This window comes from Anser anser (genome assembly GCF_964211835.1).
Source record: "Anser anser genome assembly, chromosome: 1".
NCBI lineage: Eukaryota > Metazoa > Chordata > Aves > Anseriformes > Anatidae > Anser > Anser anser.
In genome coordinates, this window is record NC_139720.1 from 100,386,615 (window position 1) to 100,410,332 (window position 23,718).

General features: G+C 42.7%; 2 protein-coding genes across 5 annotated transcripts in view; one reads left to right on the forward strand and one right to left on the reverse strand.

Moving 5' to 3' along the window:
- Nucleotides 1-1,799: 1,799 nt before the first annotated feature.
- On the reverse strand, nt 1,800-23,639 carry NAA50 (N-alpha-acetyltransferase 50, NatE catalytic subunit). 4 transcript variants are annotated; one of them, XM_083819972.1, is made up of 5 exons: nt 23,369-23,639; nt 10,366-10,499; nt 9,783-9,902; nt 8,077-8,143; nt 1,800-5,676 (listed from the first exon to the last, which is right to left on the reverse strand). In XM_083819972.1, exons 1-5 carry the CDS (start codon nt 23,374-23,376, stop codon nt 5,496-5,498), a joined length of 510 nt encoding a protein of 169 aa, XP_083676098.1. In that variant the 5' UTR covers nt 23,377-23,639; the 3' UTR covers nt 1,800-5,495. The 4 variants fall into 4 exon arrangements, with proteins under 4 accessions (XP_083676098.1, XP_083676097.1, XP_083676095.1 ...); XM_083819971.1 differs by having other exon boundaries at nt 10,366-10,502; nt 23,369-23,637; XM_083819969.1 differs by lacking the exon at nt 23,369-23,639 and adding an exon at nt 20,016-20,308 and having other exon boundaries at nt 10,366-10,502.
- ATP6V1A (ATPase H+ transporting V1 subunit A) overlaps nt 22,442-23,718 on the forward strand; it is a 31,094-nt gene continuing 29,817 nt past the window's right edge. The window contains exon 1 of the mRNA XM_083819964.1: nt 22,442-23,154. The gene's annotated coding sequence lies outside the window, so the exon portion shown is untranslated. The remainder of the gene's footprint in view (nt 23,155-23,718) is intronic.

Consider the following 23,718-nt stretch of genomic DNA (forward strand, 5'->3'; position numbering starts at 1 on the left):
AAGCCTTTCTGTATGTTATGCCCATTACTAGCATTTTTGTAAAGGAAGCCTTACCAAACCATACTTGATTACTTGAAAAAGAGTAGATCAACCCATGGGCAATGGAAATTTGTTTGGTGGATATCCAAAGGGACTACAAATGAACCCTAAAGTAAGAGATGCCTGTCCAAACACTTAAATAATCAGAGCTACATCAGAGGATAGTATCCTCACAGGGCTAGAATCTGATGAAAAGGCAGAAATGAGAACGTATGGAATAGGAGATGAGTTTTCATGTCAGTGGGAAGCCAACAGTGGAGTCCCACAAAAGTCTATGTTGGGGGTCCATCTTTCCTCAACACTACTGTACTGCAAAAAGGGAGTAGAGTGAGGTAAAGTTTAGTAAGGGTAATAAGAATGAGGAATGGCAGATGAACCTTCCAATACTAAGTGTCAGAGAAGCAAAGTACACCCAACACATACGCTTACATACACAATATAGGAAAGAAATCCCACTTTTCCATGTGAAGTAAATGAGTTGATACTCAATTAGATAATGGCATTATAATTGTTCTTTGAATACATCACCTCAGTAACAAACAAATGCAAAGTGCTAAAAGAGATCATAGCACACCACAAGTTGTTACAAGGACCATGTAAATACCTGAGTATTGAATACTGCGGGGGAAGTAACTGCATGCCTTCAGCTAGTAGCAGAGCCACCTAATCTATAGAAGGCAGCAACATGAACAATCGGGCTATTTGCTAGTTTCCCTGTAAAGGAGTAACTGAGTTGTCTGAAATTTTACAGACTGATTGGAGGTGATTGGGACAAGTATGGAGAAGGAAAGAAACATTGAAGAGATCAAAATAAGCAGAATGGTTTGGAATGCTGAGGCAATTTGAAGTACAGCAAGTCTTCCAGCTTCTGCAGCTGGCTTGTGAGGCTAAAGTGGATGAAGATTGCTCTCCAGACAGATCTCCAGCTGTGCCTTCTAAGCCCTCCAGTAGAGGTCAGGGAAGACAGCTGCTAGCAGCAGCTCAAGAATACAGTCAAGTCTGCAGTCTGAACTTTACTTTTGCATGGTATCCTAACAGATGCAGACTCCAACCACTGATAAAGCAATCTCCATAAACAGATACACTAACATATTTGGGGTTACATTCCACCCCCCTGAAAAAGTGTACCACAATATATCACTCCATAAATGGCACTTCAAAGCATGAAAGGAGCTGAAAAATTATTTTTAAAATATCTGTAAGAGAAGATGGAACTAGAATAGTTAAGAAGAGGTGAGTTTTACTTAAGTACCTTTCTAAAAGGTCAGTATTGAAGAACTCACCACATACTACAATAAATTACGTGTACAGACTTTTTTCAAAGATTGTCTAACTGGCGATAGCTAGCAATTAATTTCAATACTTAGCCTATAAAAAGCCTGAGTTTAAGTCAGATGAATTATTAATTATATATTATTTATAACAACTATAAAACACTAGGCTCTTGATGCCTGGTCTGTTTGTTTCAAGGCCGCTCACTATTTGATGCAAAAGTAGTCCAGGAGAGTTGTAATTCTTCTCCTTCCCTCTACCCCACAAGGCTGAGGGATTTCTGAGAAAAGGGTCATGACTTCAGGAAAAATAAACAACTCCCACTTTTCTCAGTCATCAGACACACATGGCATTCATCACACAGCAGCCTAATTTACAGTTTATGTTAGAAATCTTCACAGTTAGTTTGTGAGGCTTTGGAAGAATGTTCTGTATCTGATTTCAGAAGGACACAGCTGGGCTGCAAAAAATGCACAACAAGTCATAAGTGACATAACTCAAATAGTGCACGTTTATTCTGAACGGTATTTCTAAAGAGTTTGAGAAAAAACAAAAACATGCTCCTGATGTACAACAAGGGCAATGATATAGATTAAAAATGGACCATCTTATTTGTAAAGAATTTGCTCCCCCTGCAACTTAAATTGTAACATTGAGAATGCATTTGTAAACTGCAAACAGCATACCTTTAACTAAATTTAAACTCAAGAGACCAGGGGTGGTCTCAGCCAAATTAATCAGGAAGCAGTCGCAGATTCAAAAGAAACATCCAAGTCAGCAAACACTTTACAAAACACAGACTTTGTGGATAGCAGCTGACCCTGGATTACAACACAGGGGAGAATATAACAATGGATGTTTGGGGGATCAAATTTTTACTAGACATCACAGGGCACCATCAAGAATTAACAAAATATCACATAAGTTTGTTTCAATTGTAACAGCATGTCATATTTAGTTGGCAGGTTTAACCATTAGCTGCATCATGTAAACTCAGCCAGTTTCTGTATACACAAAATAAATTCTCTCCCTTCCCCCTCCCAAAAATGAGGGATATCTCTCCTGGATGATTCTTTTTCCCCTGTACCATGGTGTCCTCTAGTAGGAGTCTCTTTGTAGGTATCATCTTCATTCTTCAATCCATGTACGACAAAACAGGTTGCAGAGGTTCAGGAATAACACTTACATACACACCTTATGCTCTAAGGCTGCTAGTTGCATACCTTTTTCTTGCTACATCTTCATCCAGAACAGGAAATGCTGGTGGCTTTTTTTTTCTCTCCACTTAAACTCCTAACTTAAAAAAATGTATTTGTTCATAAGCCATTATAAGTCATCACTTTTGAGCTAAAAGGAGGTCTTGTTGCAGCAAAATATAAAGTAACTGAAGTTCTCTGCAGTAAGCTCATACTTCACACAGTTTCAGTGTCTCTGGAAAACAGCACTACAGCATTGTCCTCCTACAGCCACACAGCTGATACACTAATACAACTGTTTGTCATTCAGAACTACTGACCTTCACTCTCATCCATGTACAGGGAACACAGCTTTCTAAGAGATTTAGATTAAACCTTGTATTCAAGATTCAACAACCGTTTTCCAGGATTAATAGCCTGGGAAAAGGAGTCTTAGATGCGTGGTTACTCTTTCTTCCACCTCCTACAATACATTTCATCAGAAGTTACAATGAGGCAGGTTTGCTGTGGAATAGGAGCTCTAAGAATCGTTTTCAGGGATACATTCATAGAACGATGGCAGCCCAAAGCAAAAAGAGACAGAAACAAAGGTTAATCCAAGCAAGTTCAGACATCAGACTCGTACTTTTAAACCTGAAGGAAAACTGTCTGTGAAACACACCAATTTGTGGAAGCCTACGACAACAGCAAATCCTAAGAGTTCATATCCCCACACCCATCTACCCAACCCAAACACTTACCACTTAGTTCTAGAAGAATGAAGAGCACTTTGCTTGGCACCAGAGGCAGCTATGGTCTGAGTTACAGCTGTGCTGCGCAAACATCCTCAAGTACAATACTATCTCTCTCTCCTGCCACATACTTCTCTTGATTTGGTCTACAGATGGCCGGGGAAACTATGCTGGCATATGACAAGCTAATTGTGCTTCAGTACATCCCTCTTCTAGAAAGATGCTGGAACTGCCAACATAACCAGTGCAAGCAGGTCCTAAAAATAAGCTTTTGTCAAAAGTAGGCTGCCTCTGGCCAAAGAAACTGGTGCGCAGCTTCCTGGCCAGAGTCTGCTACCAACTGTTGCAAACACAGGTGCCCAGGCCATGCAGAGGGGCTTTTGTTGTTAGACATCTGCCCATCACCAAGACTCAATTAGTGCAAACCCAGCAAAGAGAGTAGCCGTTTCCCAGCATAGGTCTGTCCAGATGCACGCCAATAAACACTCCACACCTCTGGGAAAGTAGCAGTAATTCTGGAGCAGCTTGTATAGTCACCCCTCAGGTATCAAAGACCACACAGTGTGCAATGAGGGGTACCATCCCTTCCCTTATGACAGCTCCCATCTTGAAATCCTTGGTTCCCAAATCACCCTCAAACGACTGGACAGCACCTACTAACAAGATGTATGCTGCAGTGCACACTACAGGTTGGAGGCTTTCAAAGTGGATGAATTCAAGATGCAAGATCAAACTTAAAAAAACTCAAACAGGAAAGGAATGCAGTTCTGTATCTACTTGGGGAATGGGGCAGGTTGGTGTTGTCTCAGCTCAGTGCACTTTCCCAGATGCTTGGCGAAGAGTCCAAGCTCAAGTTGGTATTTGTGTTGGCATACGTAAAATTGCTGACAACAGTGCATAGAAAGGAGCACTGATGTTCACACAAAGAAAGCATGAAAGGATGCAAAGCAGAGCTTAATAGAGTTTACTGTAGCTTTGAGGTTACAGTACTAGGAAGAAGCCATTCGGTTTATTTTCTAAACCCACAAAATGGTCTAGAATATGCTGCTTTCTCCAGTGCTCCATGAACACCCCTCTCATGAGGGGAGAACTGCATTATTACAGCTGAAGGGGAAAAGGGGAAAAGAATCTTCAAAAGGAGCAAAACGTGCAGTTTTTAAACCACCTCCTCCCGAAGGAGCACAAACACAGCAAGCCAAGCCACTCCCAAGCAAATCCAGGAGACCCATGCAAAGCTATGTGATTAGGGTCAGATTCTTACTTATGTTCTCAACCCTGCTGCCTGGCTTCCTCAACCCTTGCCTCAGATTTCCTCATCTCAGATTTGTCACCACAGATTTAGTATCTGTAGCAAATTTACCTGGAGACAGGTGCTTGCCTTATGTGATCAAAGAGACTAAGATGGTCACAATCACTTTTCCCATTCCAACAACACAGATAAAACTAACTTTCAATGAGCCCGACAGCGTTTCACCCATTTTTAGAACAAGGATCTTGCCTCAGGATTCTTTTCCTTTTTTAAAAAAAAAGTTCTCTCTTGCCAACAGCAGCTATAGCTCTTACTCTGACAGAAGTCTGCTGGGAATTTGATAAGTGAAGATAAGAAAAAACAAAGACCACTCTAAACCCTCCTCTTAGTCAGTTAAGAAATGTAGCACCAGCTTGGGTGAGGATTATTTAAAAAAAAGCGCATTCAAAAAGATCAGCCCAGGCAGAGTAAAAAGGTATGGTAAAGTAGCCCGCCCTTCTCAGCAAAAGATGGAGGAAAAAGCCATACTCAAAAATATTGGGAAAAACTAAAAATACTTTTTTTTGAGGTGGGGGGAATTAAGAGGAAGAATGGGAAGTACTGAAGTAACATTCAAAGGCTGGGGGGAGTAAAGTACCCTGTAGGTTATAAAAAACACGATCATGTAGGAATCAAAGGACAAGATATTGCTGTTCCTTTTCCCCCGCCTCAGATTTACATTCTGCTTACTGAAAGAGATTAATTCTCTGAAGGAAGCTTGTCATCAGGATAACCTGCTCAAGCCCTCCGCACCTCAGACTAAAGAGATCTGCACACCTCTTCCCACCCCTAAAAATAAAAAGATCAAAAAAACCCCGTGATCTGACAATCCTTGGAAGAAGCATTACATTTTGTTGGAGAGAGGTCAAGATAAAAAAATTAAGAAGGGGTGGAATAAAAAAATCAATAGGCCTCTCTTTCCTTATTTGGCGACAAGCAAGTGCAAGAAAGTGTTCATTGGGGTTTTGTTCAGTTGTCGGTCTTTTGCACATCTGCGTTCTGGCCAAGACAAGGGGCTTTGAGGTTTTTCTGCAGCACGTGAGCATCTGCGGGCTCTATCCTCTTGTAGTAGTTTTTCTTCGTCTCAATGATCTCAAAGCCAAACTTCCTGTAGAAGTCAATTGCTGACTCATTGCTGATCTGGACATGCCTGGGACAGAAAGGAGGAGACAGACATATCAGAACTCTGCGGTATAAAATTGTACATCCACACTGTGAACAAAGGATAAAGAACACAAGCAAGATAAGAAAAGGAGCTATCTAGACAGAGACAAATGATTGTGTAGTTCAGGATTCAAAGTTTTCATCTTCTCAATTTAATCCTGAGCTAACACAGCTCCTAGATGACCTGTGGCAATCGTTCTGAGAACTGGCAAATACTTCCCCTCAGTAAAACCATTTTAAAGAACACAGATATTAGAGAAACTCTGCTGTATTACTGTGTAATTCCAACTTTTAATTTAGAAGTGATAGATACTTCGTAGAAATACATAGAAAAAAAGTTTGAGACTTTTTTTAGCTTCCTTTAGAAACACTTCTTAAATGGCCCAAAACAGTTGTCTGAGTGATGATCCCTACACACTGTAACACAAAACCAACCAGTGATTGCACTAATATGTCATTTGATACGATTTTAACTCTTTGCTCATTGCTTACTGCCCTTCTCTCCTCACAAAAAACTAAGTCAGTACAAAGCAGCCCTATGGACTTACAGATTCCTCCTCCCTTCCCTTCCCCCCAGGTTTTACAGATCTTGCTCCAGTGTATTCCCAGAATTTGAAGGCCTCCAAAAAAAACAGCTACTAGTTCTTCCCTTTAAGCAACTAGGGCATTTATTTACACAAGTTCTACCAAAAAAAAAAGCTTGGCTCAGCAAAAGGTATTCATCAAATACTCCCCAAATTCCGTGGACACTGCACAAGCTCATGAATCACTTTGTCATGACAACGTGCTGCATAACCATAGAACCAAAGCAACTCCAGAAGTAACAGCAGAGCAAAACAAAAGATGTTAGTGTCAAGTCCAATAAACACCAAGTACCTAAAAGTGAATTTCATAACAACAAATTTAGCCAGTGATATGCAGTGTGGGCACCCAATTTGATAAGTATTCTGTCTGTAGGGGCACAGGCAACAGAGAGCAGTAAAACCAATGGGCCAATCAAAGAATTTTGTTGTGCCCAACTGTGGGAGCTATTTATTATCATCCCAGAATCCCACTCTGGCAAACTGAAAGAAGGATTATGAAGGATTTTTTTCATTAAAAACAGCAAATAGTTCCTCTGCTGTGCACACAGTAATGTGCAAAAAAGAAAGCCTGTGCCAATTAGCAGGCATCTGAGAGAGAATTCATTACCACTTCCTCTGAGAGAGGAGAACAGAAATATAAGCCAAAAGCAGCTTTAATCAAACTCCTCTTTAAAATACCTTCTCCTCTTACAGAGTGGACACAGAGCTACACTAGTAGAGGATTTGCACCTTCTTGGCAGAGTAGGACTCAGCTTGAGGAGAAAGTCACTCTATTTACACTGATATCAGTGTATGAAACACTCCTCTCCGCACATCTTCAGTCCTGGCAAGAGCTCAGGGTGCAGTTCTGTGGCAGCTTAAGTGCATCTAAGCCACGGCTGCTGTGGGATTACCCCCAGGAATGCCCAGTGCCTGTGCTGATACAACCAGGCAGTGACGGGCAGGGAAAAAAATGGCTCAGAAGTGATCTGGTCAAAAATGCATTGGCTCACTTGGTAATCAAACAGATGCCAATGCACAGGAAGAAGCAGAAGCGTGCAACCAGCAGTGAGGGGAAGCAAAACTCTGGCATCCATGGATTTCAGGCTCTATTTCCATTTGGATCTATTAGGATGGCAGTGCCCTCTCAAGCAGCCCAGTCCTCTACCGTAGTACCCCACATGTTGGTATCATGTCAAGTGCTTATGTAGATATGTGGCTGATTTTTTTTTTTAAAACAAACCAACCAACCCCAGAACCAAAATGCTAAAAAACAATTTTCCCCAGCTGGGTCAGGTCACTGACTAAGTTTACTGTGTTGCTGCACAAACAGCTGACCTGTCACACCACAAGAATGGGAATAAACAGTCAGGCTTACTACTGAGTATGAACCTAGATGGCTTGCGAGCACCTGTGCTGATGGTCTAACACATTAACATCATAAAAGACAGCAAATGCCTCAAAACTACATGCAAGACTTGCATTTTTTTTTTTTACTGTAGCATTGTCCTCAAATGGAAAACTTATCACTTTTTTTCAAATCATGCAATGTAATTCTTTTAAAGATCATTGCTTTATAACTAAACTACTTTCAAATTCAGCAAATTTAGAGAAGCTGTTGTAAAGCAAGCAAGCTCTTGGTTTTCTCTGCGTCACACAGGCAGCTCAGAATACAATCCCCCGCTTTCTTGTTAGCATTTACAAAGAAAGATGTTTCATGACCCCACTGAAACAGTTGCTAAAATGCTTTTGGATCTCCCTTCCTATGTTCCCAAGTATACCTCAAATTCTCTTGAATGTATGGGTGCAACTCATTTACTTACAGATAGATGTTGTCAAAAGTGCCATCTTTTTCACAGATGTTTAAGACATGATTCAACATTTTAGTTCCTGCCAAAAGGTAAAGAAATACTTAACAAAACCAGAAGCGCACAATCAGTAAGAGCTTTCCTGAGCAGGGGCAGGTTAACCATATGTAGGCTAAAATGAAAGAGCATGCACTGATGACATTGGCACTACGTTCTAAAATCAGAAAATAAAATTTAACATGGAGATGTCTTCTGTGAGCACCAAAATTTGAAAAAACATCAGTTGTAAGAAATACATGTTGCAAAGCCATCACTGTGAATGAGATACTCTTATAATTATAAATGCACCAACTTTGAATAAATCAGCTCTCTAAATAGCTTATGATTTTTCTCCACTGCTGCATTCAGGAAGAGGTTACTAGAACTAGGAAAGGCAAAATATGGTATACAAGTACTTCATCTTTCTGTACACAAAATTCCACTCAATTTTATTCTTTATTTCTCTGGAGAAAAAAACAGCCCATAAGTATAAAGCACCTTATCTAAATACAAGCTTCAAGGTCTCAAACTTGGATAAAATGTGGTCAAAACAGTGTATAAACTCGTGAGAGCACTGCTAAGTTTTTCTGACAATAACCTAGTAAAATTTAAAATAGTTTTCTTGGTTTCAGGTTTTCAAAGCAAGTAGCTAATACCGTAAGGTTTTGATTAACTTGGCCTGCAGATTTGCAGCATTGAGAAATACTCATTGCTGTATAGACAGAAATCAGGTACTACCCCTGAGTAGCAATAATCAGCAGTGGGAGAAGAATATAAAAAATTAGCAAAAAGCCTTCATTTAGAAGACTGAAGAAGTGACCCAATGAAGGACAGCTGTGTTTCTGGGTTCAGCAATACAAAAAGGTTGTTAACGTAATTGAAAGTGTTGAGAGGAAGGGAACAACGCTGGTAGAAGGGCTGGACACGTGTCCTGTGAGGAGAGGCTGAGGACACCTGGGTTGCCCAGTCTGGAGAAAAGGAGGCTGAGAGGCGACCCTACAGCTCTCTGCAACTCCCTGAGGAGGGGAAGCACAGAGGTGGTGCAGCCTCTGCTCCTGTCACCGATGATGGGATGCATGAGAAGAGCACACCACTGTGCCAGAGGAGGATAAGACTGGACGTTAGGGAAAACTTTTTTAGCGTGAGGGTGGTCAAACACTGGAGCAGGCTTACTGGAGAGGTGGTTGATGCCCCATGGCTGTCAAGTGTTCAAGAGGCATTTGGATAATGCTCTCAGCAATATGCTTCAACTTTTGATTATCTGAAGTGGTCAGACAGTTGGACTAGATGATCTTTGTAGGTCCCTTCCAACTGAACTACGATATTCTATGTGAGTTGCATATTGGCTACGTACCTCTGAAAAGTTGTTTCATGGTATCTCTATGCTTCAATTTTCATATCTATAGTAGCTGAGTGTTTACATCACAGGATGATGTGATTAAAAGAATCTGAAGCACTGAATTAGAAAGTTCTACAAATAAAGTCAATTTTTGAAAGGCAAGAAAGCAAGAGTATGTCATAAATCATTCTCTCCCCAATGTTCCTTCTAAAGAAATCATTGCTCTGGAAGTGCACAATCTTGGGCTATCTTGGTTAAAGTAGAAAAAACTAGAAAGAGGAATTTCAGTAGCTGCACAGAAATCTTGTTTCTTTGAAAACTCAGACACAAAAGAACTCCTTACCTATTCCTAGCCTTCGGTAAGGTGCCAGGCATCCAAGTGTCATGATGTACAGTCTCTTCTGGTTCTGGGAGTGATCCACCCTACAGCACACCGCTCCCACTGCAATATCATTGAAGTAGGCTACCGGGAGAGAAACAAAGCATTATTAGTCACAAGACTCAGACTACACATGCAACTCTTTCATTTAAGCCCTTTATCTTCCTTCTTTCCCTGTTGCTAATTCCCCCACCCAGATAAAAATCAGATCGTAGTTGACACCGAGTGAAATTACCAGCGGTGCTCTGACACAGTGGCTGGTTTATTTCAGTTAAAACCAACTAGCAATGACTTCAGAAGGTAAGCTGGCTGCAAACATCAAGTTTTCTGCTGTAACAGAAAACATGTCTATTCCCAGTGAAATGTAAGCTATTTAGAACACAAACCCATTGAGATTGGTACTGTAGCTTTTTAAGGTTCCCAAACAGTTATTTCTCATTATGTTAAACAACAAAATAGAAGGATCTGCAATTCAAAACCGTTAAGGACAGCAACAATGAGCATTTCTGCCACCACAGCCCACAATTACTGGCAAAAACATTTGTACCTAATTTGGCTAGTTCGCCAACCTCCAGTACATCCTTGTAGAACTTGTCATTGTAGCTCACAGGAAAAATGACCTGGTTTAGCCTCTTCAGCTGCTTAATGTTGTGTGGCGTCACATCTCCCAGCTCGATCCGGCTACTGGAACAAACCAAAACATGCTTAACATCTGACACACTCCAGAATTCCTATGGACACCAAAAATGAGTTACTTTATGTTTAAGAGAACTGTCCTAAGAATCAGCTCAATGCATATCTGAACTACAGTGTTCATACAATCAACTCTTTTGTTGGTAGCTGATTTAACTCAAAAAAAAAAGTGCTATACAGTCAGAAGTTTCTCAGGCCACACTTAACACTCACATACTATATAGTGTGTGTGTTTTATTCGGTTGGCAGACAGCAAAACATTCAGGAGAATACTTACCACTGTAGGAACATTACAATAGAGAAATAAATCTTGGGAGTGACAATAGGCTAGATAGATACCAAGAAAATGAAGTAATGAAGTCTTCACCCATGCTTCAAAGACAGCCTTAATTCTACCACCTATCAATATAAAGTTTATGCTTAGACAAGTTGGTATTACACATCTGTCTCTAAAGTGCAGCAATACTGTGTGCAGCAGCAAACTCCTATTAAGCCTGTTAATATGTAAGAGTGCCACTTTCAGGGTGGCACACGCATCAATTATGATCATCACCAAAGTCATTCTTCCTGTTGACTGAGAAATACAGACTTGAAATACCAGTACTGCGATGAATTATGCTGAGAAGAAGCATTCCAAGCTTTTCCCTTTTATGAGGCTAACTTCCTGGTAAAAACACTGCATCATATCCAGAAGCATATTGCAGAAAAAAATAGTTCATATTCCCAAAGCCACTTTCTTTGGGGGGCAGGTAGTCAGTTTTAGCAAGGACTACTAGAATGAACAATAAAAGAAACTAAGCAGTATCTTTCTGAAATAGTAATCAGAAGATGCAGGCAGGAACAAACCCAATGCATACAGAGTTAGAAATATACACAATTCTAGGTTCATCTGCAGCCCTGCTTTACCAAACACACAGGCAGATTGTTTTCTGCCCAAACACTGTTAAAGACACTGTTTGCTACTTTTTAAAAAATTTACGTGTTTTCAAAAAAAAAGGCAGTTTTATGAGATCCTTGTATGCCAGTCTTCAACATTACTTCGAGTAACATGTAGCTGCTTTCCATCTCCAACACCTTTTGTGCCTAGTCAGCTTTTTTTTTTCAAATAGGTTGATGCCTAGGGCACAACAGCTCAGTTTAATTTACATAATACAGTAAAGCAAAGAAGAGATAATAACCAACAGCATTTTTCCTTCAAGAACTGTACCAACAATGCTGAGCATAATCTTTGTCTGCTTTATTAACTGACCTCAATTATGCATCAAAAAACACCTTAAACAATTAATACTCCAGGTACCATATCCGTTTTAGTTGCCACTACCAATGATGGTGATAGATATCCAATGCTTTCCAGGCAGTTATGCAGGCTGCAGAGCAATTAACAGAAAAAAAGCTACAGGAACAGAGAGTTTAACAATTACTTCAAGAAGCCTAACTTGCCCTCACACCCACCTCTCTCCTTTTCTTTTACAGCAAGAACCACAGCCTCCCGTTCTGCAAAGCTATTTCAGCCTCATGCACCAAGGACCACCACTGCCCACTCTGACACAGATCTCACTCTACCTAGTGAGCCCTGCAAAAGAGGAACAATTCATAGGCAAGGCTTACCTTTTGGAGAACCACCTGGCCTTAACTAATGGACTAAGGAGGAGTGTGTAGTTCTCCATCAGACTAGTGTGTTCCAGTTAATTATCCTAACCACAAAGAACTAATGATGGTACTTGCATATTGAACTTTGTATTCAGCAAAGTCTAACATTCCATCACGTATTTACCAAACAGATTAAAAATCCTCTGGTGTCAAGCATCTCGTGCAAGTATGGGTGCCTACAGATGAACAGGTGAGTGAATTTCTTTCCCCCTCCTCAATACAAGAGCAATTTCTAAAGCATGAATGCTTGTAGTTCACCCCTGAGCTCTGCCCTGTTGCATGGAAATCTCTCAAGAGACGTCTCACCAGAACTGGACCATATGTTCTCCAACAGTGATCTCAGGACTGACAGAAGAAACCAGAGTTTCTCCATAATCTTACACTTTACCTATGCCAACATACCCAGGCATACTAAAAGCAGCAGCAGTGGGATATACCACTGAAGTTTCTAGCTACAAACCAATATGCTTTGCTCAAATAGTAAGCAGTATCCATCTTCCATGGCTCCTACTGCCACCAGCCCTTTGTTTTACAACTTCTTCCACCTTCTAGATTATTTTGCTCTCAATAGTAAGATTCCTTTCTTCATGTTTCATCACTTGTGCAAGCCCTTTTGAGAATTATATTCCAACATGAAGTGCTGAGCTCGTAAGGGATGATTTCCTCACAGCACAGAAGTACCGCACGGTAAACAAGCATGCTATCAAATGATAGCAAAGTTATTAGACAGTGAGGTAACTAACACTTGTTTTACACCCAGCTTGGCACAGCTGTTCAGCCTAGCATGGCAGGGTTTCTTCAGGCACACAGAAAGCAACTTTCATCCTTGCCTCATCCCAGCCAGCAGTGCTGCCACCTTTTCTCAGAAAGGGCAGGAATTAAACCTGAACATGTGAGGTTCACACATGTATTAGTGTCCACGAGTGCTGTGCTCAAGTAGAACACCTCAGTCATCTCATTCTAGGTGCAAAGAGAAGGCCTCTTTTGCTGCAGCCTGCATCAGAGTGGAAACCAAAGAGAGCAGGTCCCACCTGCCTGGCTAGATCAGACTAGCTGCAGAGTAGATGGTCAGTAACAGAAGAAAAAACCTCATTCACACTCAGTCCCCTGAAAGCTTAGACCACTTGTCCAAAAGATTGAATAATACATTAAAAATAAAAAGGTATCGCCATGGTTAACCAGCAGATCCAAGGTTCAGTAGATCACTAACACTAACTAGCCTGAGCTTTTACGATGAATTCATGGTGAAGTTATTGCAGAGCAACTCCCACTTCACACTTTGGCAAGTCTCCAACAGACTACTAGCAGGTAGCATGTGCTTGCTGATATTACTTTCAAATTAGTCATTGATGAAGCAAGAAATCAAGCATTAGAAGACAGTGGGCCAGGCACTGTGAAGTATTTCTGATGAAATCACAGAAGGATTAGGATATCTTATCAAGGGCAGTTAGGATTGAGATGTCTGAGAAAGACATGGCCTTCCCCAAGAAGGTTCCAGACAGGAAAAAATGAGTAAGTAAAGGCAGAAGGAGAGTTTAAGGCTGCTCATAGCACCTGAACCAAGACGTAACCTCTCAAGTGGTCAGGCCAGAGAAACAGTTCCAGCAGCAGGTGGCTGAAGTGTGCTGCTGACAAATTTCCTTCCTATAGCCCCTGGGCTCCCCACCCCTCTGTCACCACTTGCCTCCTGCCATCTCCTCCTGCCTACTTCCTCTGCTCTGTCACTAGCTGTTTCCTCCTGGGTTGAGAATTGCGGCAGGGCCAGCAAGTTATCCTGGAGGATAATATGAAAGAAGTTTGAGAACCACCACGGGAAGCATAAATCAGTATGCTAAGTACATCTGTTTAAATATTATGTACTCCAACCATAAATTACATTAATGTATAGCACTAGCTGATTAAATCAACACCACATCTATTACACACCTTTAATAAGTAAACTAAATGAGCCAATGGAAAGGAAGACCCACATCACGAGAGTTCACTTTGCTGGAGGACAGCAAAAGTGTCACTGGGGCCTCAAGTAAAAACAAGGGAAAGCTTTCCCTGCTGCTGAAAGCAGCGCTCTTGCTGTCCCCAAGCCACTCATTTCCACCCTTTTATTGGCACAAAGGTTTGTGCAACAATGTGGTGAACCAACCCCAATTAAAACTAACTTAGCCAAAGAAATAAAAGTTTAGTTTTAACCCACATCAGTCCCCCGATTGGGTTCACCACACAAAGTCTTCTGCCAACATAGAGGAAAAAATCTGCCAGAGGCAGAACTGCTTCTTGAGCAGAAGTGCTAGCTTACCCCAGTTTAAACTGCTTCTGGAAGAGCCGTGCAAGAGGAGCACAGGGATAATTCAGTGAGTAGATGATTTTGTGCTCTACCTTATCACGTATGGAACAGTGTGCACTTTGTTACAGGTACTTTGTCTTGGATCTTTTGAGGCTGGGGTTGTTTTAAGTCCTTAGTTTCAAAGTACACCACTTGGCCACACCTTTCTTTCCTCTAGAGTTATGGTAGTAGCTTTTCTATTACCTTTTTTTTTTTGAAAGCTACTTACAAGTAGACCTATTTTCTCAAGTTACTTTCAATCAAACCAGTAACAAATTCCCTGTATCAGTTACAGTTTGATTAGGCCAGTTCTGTGTATTCCAGCTCAGCACAGGCCATACCACAAATACCTATCCTTTACTGTTGCAAGGAAAAAATACATCATGAGCTCAAATTATCATGACAGAACCTGAAGGACTCAGAAGGGACCTGCCCTTCCTTAACAAGTTATTTTGTTCTATTATTCCAATAATACTCTTAAGAAGATACAGACTTATTACTGTCACCCTGTATCTCAAACAACACCCCATGCAGGAGGCAACAATCAACGGTATCCATCTTAAGTGTCACAGCTTCTGGAGCACTGCAGGCCCAACACCCCATGCAATTAGTTTTAACAGGGAGGAACAAGGGACTCGTGGCTCATCAGATCAGGCCTCATTATACACAGTGCTCATCTAGTACCAGCCCCTGGAGCCTTAGACATCTTCCATTGCAAGGCTGTTCCCAAGTCATCATTATTCTCATAGTCTTTTTGATTTCCACCCTGAATGTATTCAAGTCCTACCCATATGCTCTTCTGCACTGCTCATTTGCTTCAGCAGTTGATGTGAGGCAACACACACCACCCCACCACCTGGCTTCTCAGACAGCTACTGTGCCCTCTTTCAACTTTCCTGATCTTGACCTAAAGCCAAGATCCCAGCCTCCTCCTTTATTGCTCTATTGTCATCCTAGCTCTTCTCTGCACCTTCAGATTAATTTTTCTTAAACACGGTTGACCAAAACTGCTCACAGAACTAAATGCAAACTGGCACCTTGTACAACCCCACTAGCTTTTCCCTGTCTCCACTGGAAGTCTTTTCCTGACATATCCTAGGACTACACTTGCATTTCTCCCAACTGCAACATACTGCAGTTCAGTTGCCGAGAAGACACACACCCAGACTTTGCTGGTGAGGTGAGCTGGTTTCTGGTGCACGGCAACGCCGCCCACTACGTCAGAGCGGAGTGAAGCGTGATTCACAAAATCCCAGTGGATGTAGGAATTAAGAGAGGTGACACGGAGTAGTTACTGAAACTGGATCCATGCCCAGAGCATAAGCACCAACACTCCTGCTCTTGCATGCACTGCCCTGAAATCCTTCAAGCACTTGCCAGAAAAAAACCAACACTTTTTGCAGGACCAAATGCAATCCAATTATTTATACTGCAGCGGCATGCCTCTGTCCGCAGCCTTTGTGGCTGCGATTTGCAAAGAGTCTACTTTTCTGATAGTGGCTTAAATTCAGACTGGAAGTAACACAGGTTAAGCAAGACATTAGCATTTCTGTATGCTGTAAGGCTCTGTAGTAATGCAGAACTGCTATAGAGGATGATAGCTCATAAAAGTCAGTTTCCAGAGTTACAGTTTGTGAGGAGAAACTAATTCAGTCACAGGGAACAGCATGCATTGGACATCAGTTTAGAGCAGGCATCAGGGAAAAAAGGGAGAAAATCTGAGTTTCTTCACGCTTTGCAAATCTCAGTCTCATTCAGCTTTAAATAGTGCAAGTCCCTCCCCAGAGGGATGTGCTTGACTGAAACAGATCTCTGTGTAACTGATAGCTGGGCTCAGGCTTATTTAAAGCATCTGGCACTCTATATTTAGCAGAACCATATCTTCAACTCACAAAACTTACTGAGGTACAGTGGAAGAGGCAGGAGAGGGAGCAGGGGAAGAAGAGCTCCCAAACAAATTAGAGGACTTCAGAGAAGGCTTGTCACCCACTAAGCAGCCAACTAGCTTTATTGCTTCTATTTTGGCTTCCAAGTCAAAGCAGGAGTCTAGACAGGATAATCCACTCCCATAAAATAAAACCAAACCAGAGCTATGAAAGCTATAGACCTGAAGGGTGTGGCTTTGCTCAGATTCAGCTCCAAAGCCAAAAGAGCCTCTCTAGATTTAAAAAAAAAGCAACAAAAAACCAACCAGATGAGCTGTCTTGCTAGGCGCACAAGTTAGTCTAGTTCTTGTGGGCAGACCAGTATGTTTCCAATTATCTAGAAGATCTGCGGGCTGTAAATCTGCTCTACTTCACTTGTCAGAAAACCAGAAGGATAAGTAGAAGCCTAACATGCAAAATTTCTTACCGATTTGCTTCTGAGCCCCTGGTCTTCTTTAGCCCCACTTACTACTGAGACCACGTTTTCACACAACACCTGATACCTTGCTGGAAGCTACCCCCAGCTGGGTGCTGGGTTGTAAAAAGGGACAGCACTGGATACAAGAAAGCTAAGTAGTTTTAGAACCAGAATTAACAGAAGACTTTGCCCAAGATGTGCAATTCAAATGGATCTAGATGTGAACAGATTTCACTGACATGATGCAATTCCACAAGACATACTCCAGACCATCCTGTCCCCTCTCATTTATTACAAAAATACACGGTGCATTTCACTCCATTTTTCTTCATTATATTTGGACAATTTGCTCTGCTTCAATCTAGAAAATTTGACCATTGTACAGAGGACTGGCTGGTCTTCCAATGCAAGAAACAAAGCTGTGCTAAAATAGCCCCACAATTTTCCCACCTTAATTCTTTTCTTTGATGTACTGAAGCTCAAATCTACATTTTGATCTCCCTGTCCCCATCCCCCCAAAAAAGCAAACAAACACCCTTAAAGTGGCAATACAATCATGAAGAGTCTCAGCTGTCTGATTATGCAAGAGCAAAGAGGAGACAATAAGGCCATGTCAACAAGTGTCAAAAATAAACTTTCCCAAGAAAATTAAAAGCTTTTTCATTCTGCAGCTGGACACAAAGAACAGGAATCGCCACACACAGCTGGCAGAACTTCCAAACTCCAAAATAATAGCAATAATTAATAGCTGGTCTAGAACAGAGAAGCAGCCATGCATACATCACTTAGCAGCCCAAACCACTTTGCTTCTTCAAAGCACCTCATGAGGTAAAGGCTTATTGTGTTACCTGACCCAGGTGCATCAAAGTAAGGTGAAAGAGGAAACAGCTTGCCTGTGATCACACAGCAGATAAAGAACTGCCAGAAATCCTAACTCTCCATTGCTGGTCTAACCACTCTCCTCATTAGTCAGGTAAGCTCACAACCACATCCACATTTTGAACCAGTATTCCAGTCAAAGCAGGAATCCTTCACCAGTTTGGAATAACTTAAAATTAGTTTTGTGGCTCCACTACCAATATCCTGGGACTGCTTACAAATTACAGCCCCTTTCCATACCATCAATATCCCTGGCTATGAAAGTTATAATCCTTACATGCCTCAAGAAATCACAAGCCTCCGCTAATTAACATTCATGAAATACTTAATGATCCTCAGATGAGAACAGAGGTTTACCTTCAGATTCAAAACAGAAGTGATGCTGGGTTCACAAAGTGCCTTATTTACATAACTGAATACCTCAGAGAGGCTTCTTGTACTTCTATTAGGTAACAAACTTCTCCACAGAGAACTATCAGACAAACTATTTCTGTAAGTTGCCAAAACACCTTTCCTCACAAACCATTCATGGTTTGTGGCAACATGGCAACTCATTGTGGATCTCCTGCCCATACTCTGGATTTTAATCCCGGATATATAGTTATTTCAGGTGTTCAAATCACATATTATAGACGCATACTGTGAAAAACTAACAGTGTGCTATCAGTTTTGTGTGCTTAACTTCAATATTTCTAAGGCAACAATCATTGTAAACTCCTAACTTATGAAGCACAAAAGGCTGTTTTCTTCTCTCATTTTCCTAATTTTCAAGAAGAATAAAATGGTCTCAAACAAAAAGCTTGTGCTTAAGAGCCACTTATTAAAAACAAACAAACAAAATCTCCTTTAACTGCAAATTTTAATATAATTTGTGATCCTTACTGGCGAGAAATTTCAAGCACCAAGTAGAGAAAAGTGTCCCAAGCCTTGAGTTGCTGCCCTGAGTCTCCCCTTGTACTCTGAAGAGCACGTAATACAATGGTGAGATGGGGGAAATGGGAAAACTTTTCAGTGGTTGAGATTCAAGTCTGCTAGGGCCAAAAATCAAATAGAGCTTGGGAAAGAAAGGGAAGAGGGAGGAGGAAGGTCACATGAGCTGAGGAAGCATTTCATACATCAAGATCTTACCGCACTGCACGGCGTTCTCAACCCAGAGAATAACTCTGCCCCCAGGAAAATTCAAATATCTTAATTTTAGTCTCCTAATGAGATTGTTGTGGAAGCGGGTTTGGTTCTATTTTCTACAAAGCCTCATTTCCTTCCCTTAATGAATTAATTCAATATGCTTTCTTCGATACAAATACAGTTACCCCATTTCAATGCTCTGCTTCTCTGCTCTCAGGTCTTCGAGTCCAGGAGCCTCCAGATAACCAGCAAGTCTTCTATGCATAGACTGCTCCTCTCTTTTTTCTTCCCCTCCGTCCCCACCTCCAATCTCCCTCCTGGCAAACTTTTGCTCCTCTGAAGCTCCCAGGAAGAACACATGGGTCACTTCTTCCCTTCACCTCTTTCAGCAGGAAGCAGAAAGTAACCCTGACATCGCCTGCCCCACTTAAAGCAGAAGGGATGCAAGGGACTGCTGCACTTCTCTTTTATCGATTCCCAAACAAATACAGAGATCTGACTACTCCTGTCCTTCCCTCCTCCTCTTCTGGGAAGAAATATCTAGTGCCTTCTCAGATTATTGGTCTGAACACTTCTAGTATTTGCCAAATGGGCAGGATTTAAAAGTTCTGAATCATTTCCACTTGTATAAAAGTATTTATCTGGCTCAACCATCACCCATTATTCCCCATTTTAGTGGAAAAGGAGGATGCATCATTTCTTTTGTCTTCAGGCGATGGCAGCAGAGTCTGTGGCATTTGGTGACTAACTAAAGATACATTTTTCACAGGAGTATTGCCCAAACCAACATGTCCCAAACTAGCAAGCCCATACATACACATAAAAAGAATTGAACGGTCAAACTCCACTCAAGAACAGTGATTAGGTTGTAGGATGCTTTCATAAAAAGACTACAAGCCTAACTCTTTCTTCTCCTGCCAAAGCTTCCTACTTCATGGAGAGCCTTAACCTGGTTAAGGAATTAAATTCAAAGTGGTAAAAGTTATAAGTTCAGTTAAAGAACCTATAGTAAACTGCAGAGTTTCAATAAGCTGATTTAGAAGAAGTTATGCTGATTGTAAGCACGCTCTAGGCAAGGTCTACATTTACTAACGAAGAAATTAAGTGCAGAAAATACAGCTCACACTTGGACGTTTCTAGGTTCAGAAAAATCCCAAAACCAAACACTGATTTTCAAGCTCAATTACCTTTTTTGTCCTGCCTCCAGTACACGTGACAATTCAGCAGTTTTCTCATAAACTTGGAACTTCCTCCCGTATACGTTAAGCTTAGCGCTGTGCCTTGCAAATGGAAACAAGTCAACAGTTCTGCACGAACTCTGTAATGCTAACTTGGGGGGGAGGAATTCCCTGTTCTTGTGAGAAACACGTACAGCCTCAGGGCCTTGAAGGGTTTGCTGCTTGAATCCAGGCAAAACAAGCATTGATATCAGAGCTCACCCAGAACTGTTCACTGTGTTTATATATACACTATTGATACTTTTCTGTTATGCCCAGCATTCCCCAGCTGCGGTGCCACTTGCACAAAGCCAGCTAGAGGAGCGTGAGCCCGCAAAGCCTCTCAGTTACACAGCTCCCTGTTGCAGCAGCTGCCGTCTCTGTACATCTAGTCACCGAGACGGGACCCTCAGGGACTATAAACTGTACTGAACTGCAGCACCCACAAGTTTGGGAGCGGTCTCCTGGATATTTCTTAAAAGCAGCGGTACAGCACGTGTCACCCAGCTCCCTACTTCAGCAGGTTTTTCATCACACAGCCAAAGCCTGCTGGCACACGGCAGCACCACAAGTGGTTCCCAATAAAAGCAGGGAGCACTCTGGTCCACGGGACAAAACGACACCTGCATGGGAACACGCGCCTGGGGCCCTGCTCATAGCACACGCTGCATGCTGTGTGTGAGCTGATGCTCCCGCGGGTAAAAGCACGTGACAGAGCACACGTGTCATGCACTGCACCCCTCGGGTGGCATGGCTTTGAGAGAAGGGCAACAGGGAAAGGCTGGAGGGCATCCTCACTGGCTTCGCCTGAACTGACACGGGTCAGGAAAGCACCCTGACAATAAAGGCATCGAAAGGCCACAGACAGCAACCAGCTCAAGAATCAGTACAAGATTTTCTGTTTTCTGTCCTTAAAAGGAACAGCATAACAACTGTAACAAAAATACAAAACTATTGAGCAACAACTGAATCAGCCCTGCAAAACCAATAAAGCACAGGGAGTATTATTTACATCTGCTCCACAAAAAGAGCCAAATTACTACAGGCAGTAAAACTTGAATCCTTACCATTGCTATTTTTCCTCATGCAAATACAGTTCTAAAATAGATTTTTAAATTCCAGAACTAACAACAACAACATATATGAATAAACGACAAAGACAAAATGGACCTCTAGAGATTCATCAAGTTCACTAACAGAACAGTGATTTATCTCAGTTTTCCAAATCATGTCTAAGAAAAAATGGGAAACCTAAGTCTCCTCCTAAATCATTCAAAAGATGAGAGAAGAGCAAACATAATACCAAGTAACACAAAATCAGGTGGGATATAATAGCAATTATCAAGCTCAGAAGCTGGTATTTAGCCCATCAATTAAGAAAAAATCTTAAGCAGCTGAGAAAGTTTTAAATGAAACAAAAACTTTCACCTTCCCTGAACTCAGAGGTCCTCTGTAAAAGAGGTCACCTAATCTCACACACCTGGATGACAGAAACACTACAATCTGCTCTGTGCTATTAACAGTGTTACATTGAATTTGGAGAGCAAAGAGGGCTGCAAGCAACTACATGGTCTCTTGTAGATCTGAAATTTCAAAAACGTCAGTGTACTTGCTAGTTGCTTTCCTAATTCTTTCTCTGCCAAAGTAGACTGTTCATAATTACAGCTGATGTTATGGGTCTCTGTGCTCCCAAAATTACCTCTGTGCTTTGTGGTGTGTGTTACTATGCAACATATGCACTCCCAGAGAAAATGCGCTCAGATGGAGTTAGTTTGTTCAAAAGAACTGGTCCACAATTTTGGATTAAATACTCAAGTCAGATCAGATCTCTTCAAACAACACATTAGTTTCTATAAGCTGGAAGCTTTATCTGAAGCCTTAGATCTATTTTGGGATCTATCTTCTGAGAGCACTTGCTTTTTAGAGATCTCCTCTGATCTTTGTAGCTTGACAAACAATTTGCTTTTGTTCCAGAGTATCCCTATGTAATTTAATGTGTTGCTTCTGCAATGCTCGTCTAGCCCTTTCATTGTATTGAAACTCAGTTATTTTTCAGCTTGAGTTCTATCATCCCCTTTGCCTCAATCTGAATTTTTAGAGAACACCTGGACTCAATATTAAGATTTTATCCCACACAAGAACTGGCTGCATGGTGCTAACAGTGCTTTGACAAGATGGGAACATGCTCTGCTCTTCAAAGACATGAAGGAATACCAGAAAAGCAGAAATATGCAAGCATGGAACCTTAAGGGATTCATTCTCAAGCCACACTAGTGATAAAGCTGCCTTTAAGTGAAAACAAAAACTTAAGCACAGCTGGGTGCTCTGGGAGCAGAAGAGGGCTGTGGGTTCTTTACTTCCATAGTTTTTCATATTTAAAAAAATAAGTAAGAAGTTCCCTGTAAGAAGTCCTGAGCAGCACAAGCAAGGCTGGGCCCCAGCCCCTAGTGGAGCATGGCAGCAGAGCAGGCAACTCGGGCTGCAACCTGCCAGGAGACCTCAGAAGCTGCTGCCTGGCCTGGGCAGCTCAGCCACTCTGTTTGGCTGATGGAGGGTGGACGGAAAACACATCTCTTGTGTCAGGAGCACTGCTGAGCAAGGATCATGTCCCCACCACCGTCTTCACCGAGCAGTGCTGCTGCACTCTTCATGAAGCCCATCATTCCAGCTGTTAGAGGGCCCTTTTTCACCTAGGACACCCAGGTGAATAAAGGATTTCCCAGGACTCCAAGCACAGCTATCTAACATAGCTGGCTCATTACTTTTTCAGCACAGTCATTGCTAAGCCTTTCTACTGATACTCACCAGTCACTCACGACACCTGAAGCTGCTTATGAGCTGTAAGAAATGGCAAAGTACCTGCTACCAAGCAGCCTCGCTGTGTGACCTCCCCCCCGCTGCTAATAAGGTAAACCCCTTATCATTTCTTAGCAAAAGCTTAAGAGCTTCAGCTTCCATTCACCCTGCCTTAAGCCGCCAGACTGGAATAATAACACCCTGCCTTGCATAACGCGGGCTTCAAGAAACAGCTGCGGGAAACTTCCTCCGCGCACGGGAAGGAGCGGAGGGGAAGGCTCGCGGCCCCACACCACAGGCGGCACCCAAGCAGGTAAGCCCTACGCAAGGTCACTCGGGCCGCTGGGCCGGGAGAAGCCGGGTGAGGCCCTCGGGTACCCGCAGCCAGGGGCGAGCGGGGCAGGGCCGCGGCGGAGAGGCGCTCCGGGAGCCAACCGACGGAGCCGTGAGGGCGTTGGGGGGCCATTAACAGCCGTTAACGGCTGCGGCGGCGCAGCCCGCGGCTCCCTCAGGGAGCCCGCACTCACCCCTTCATGGCGCGGCCGGGCCTGGCCGTTACCCGCCGTCCGCGCTGGCTGCGTGCAGGGCCCGGCGGCGCGGCTCGGGCCTCGTCTTCTTCCTCTTCCTCCTCCTCGTCCCGGGCTCGTCCCGGTGCCGCTGCCGCCTGCTGCCCCGGCCGCTGCCCGTCGCCTCCCCGCCCCGCGGCCGCTCCACATGGGCCGCTGCTGCCGCCGCCGCCCGCCCCCGGCGCCCCCTCACCTCCGGCCGTTAGCGCGGCGCGTGCGCGGCGGGGGCGGGGCTTTCGCGCGTCGCCCGCGGTGATTGGCGGAGGAGGAGGACGAGAAGGAGAAGGGAGGGGGGGGGAGGAGAGGGAGAG

What these genes read in the sequence shown, in the direction of transcription:
- NAA50 (XM_083819969.1), bottom strand. Translation starts at nt 20,251, where the DNA reads ATGCTTGTTTTGCCTGGATTCAAGCAGCAAACCCTTCAAGGCCCTGAG. An exon ending in TGGCGAACTAGCCAAATTAG is followed by an intron (nt 9,903 to 10,365) that starts GTACAAATGTTT and finishes CTCTCCCGGTAG; the next exon opens with CCTACTTCAATGATATTGCA. An exon ending in TTACCGAAGGCTAGGAATAG is followed by an intron (nt 8,144 to 9,782) that starts GTAAGGAGTTCT and finishes ACCTTTTGGCAG; the next exon opens with GAACTAAAATGTTGAATCAT.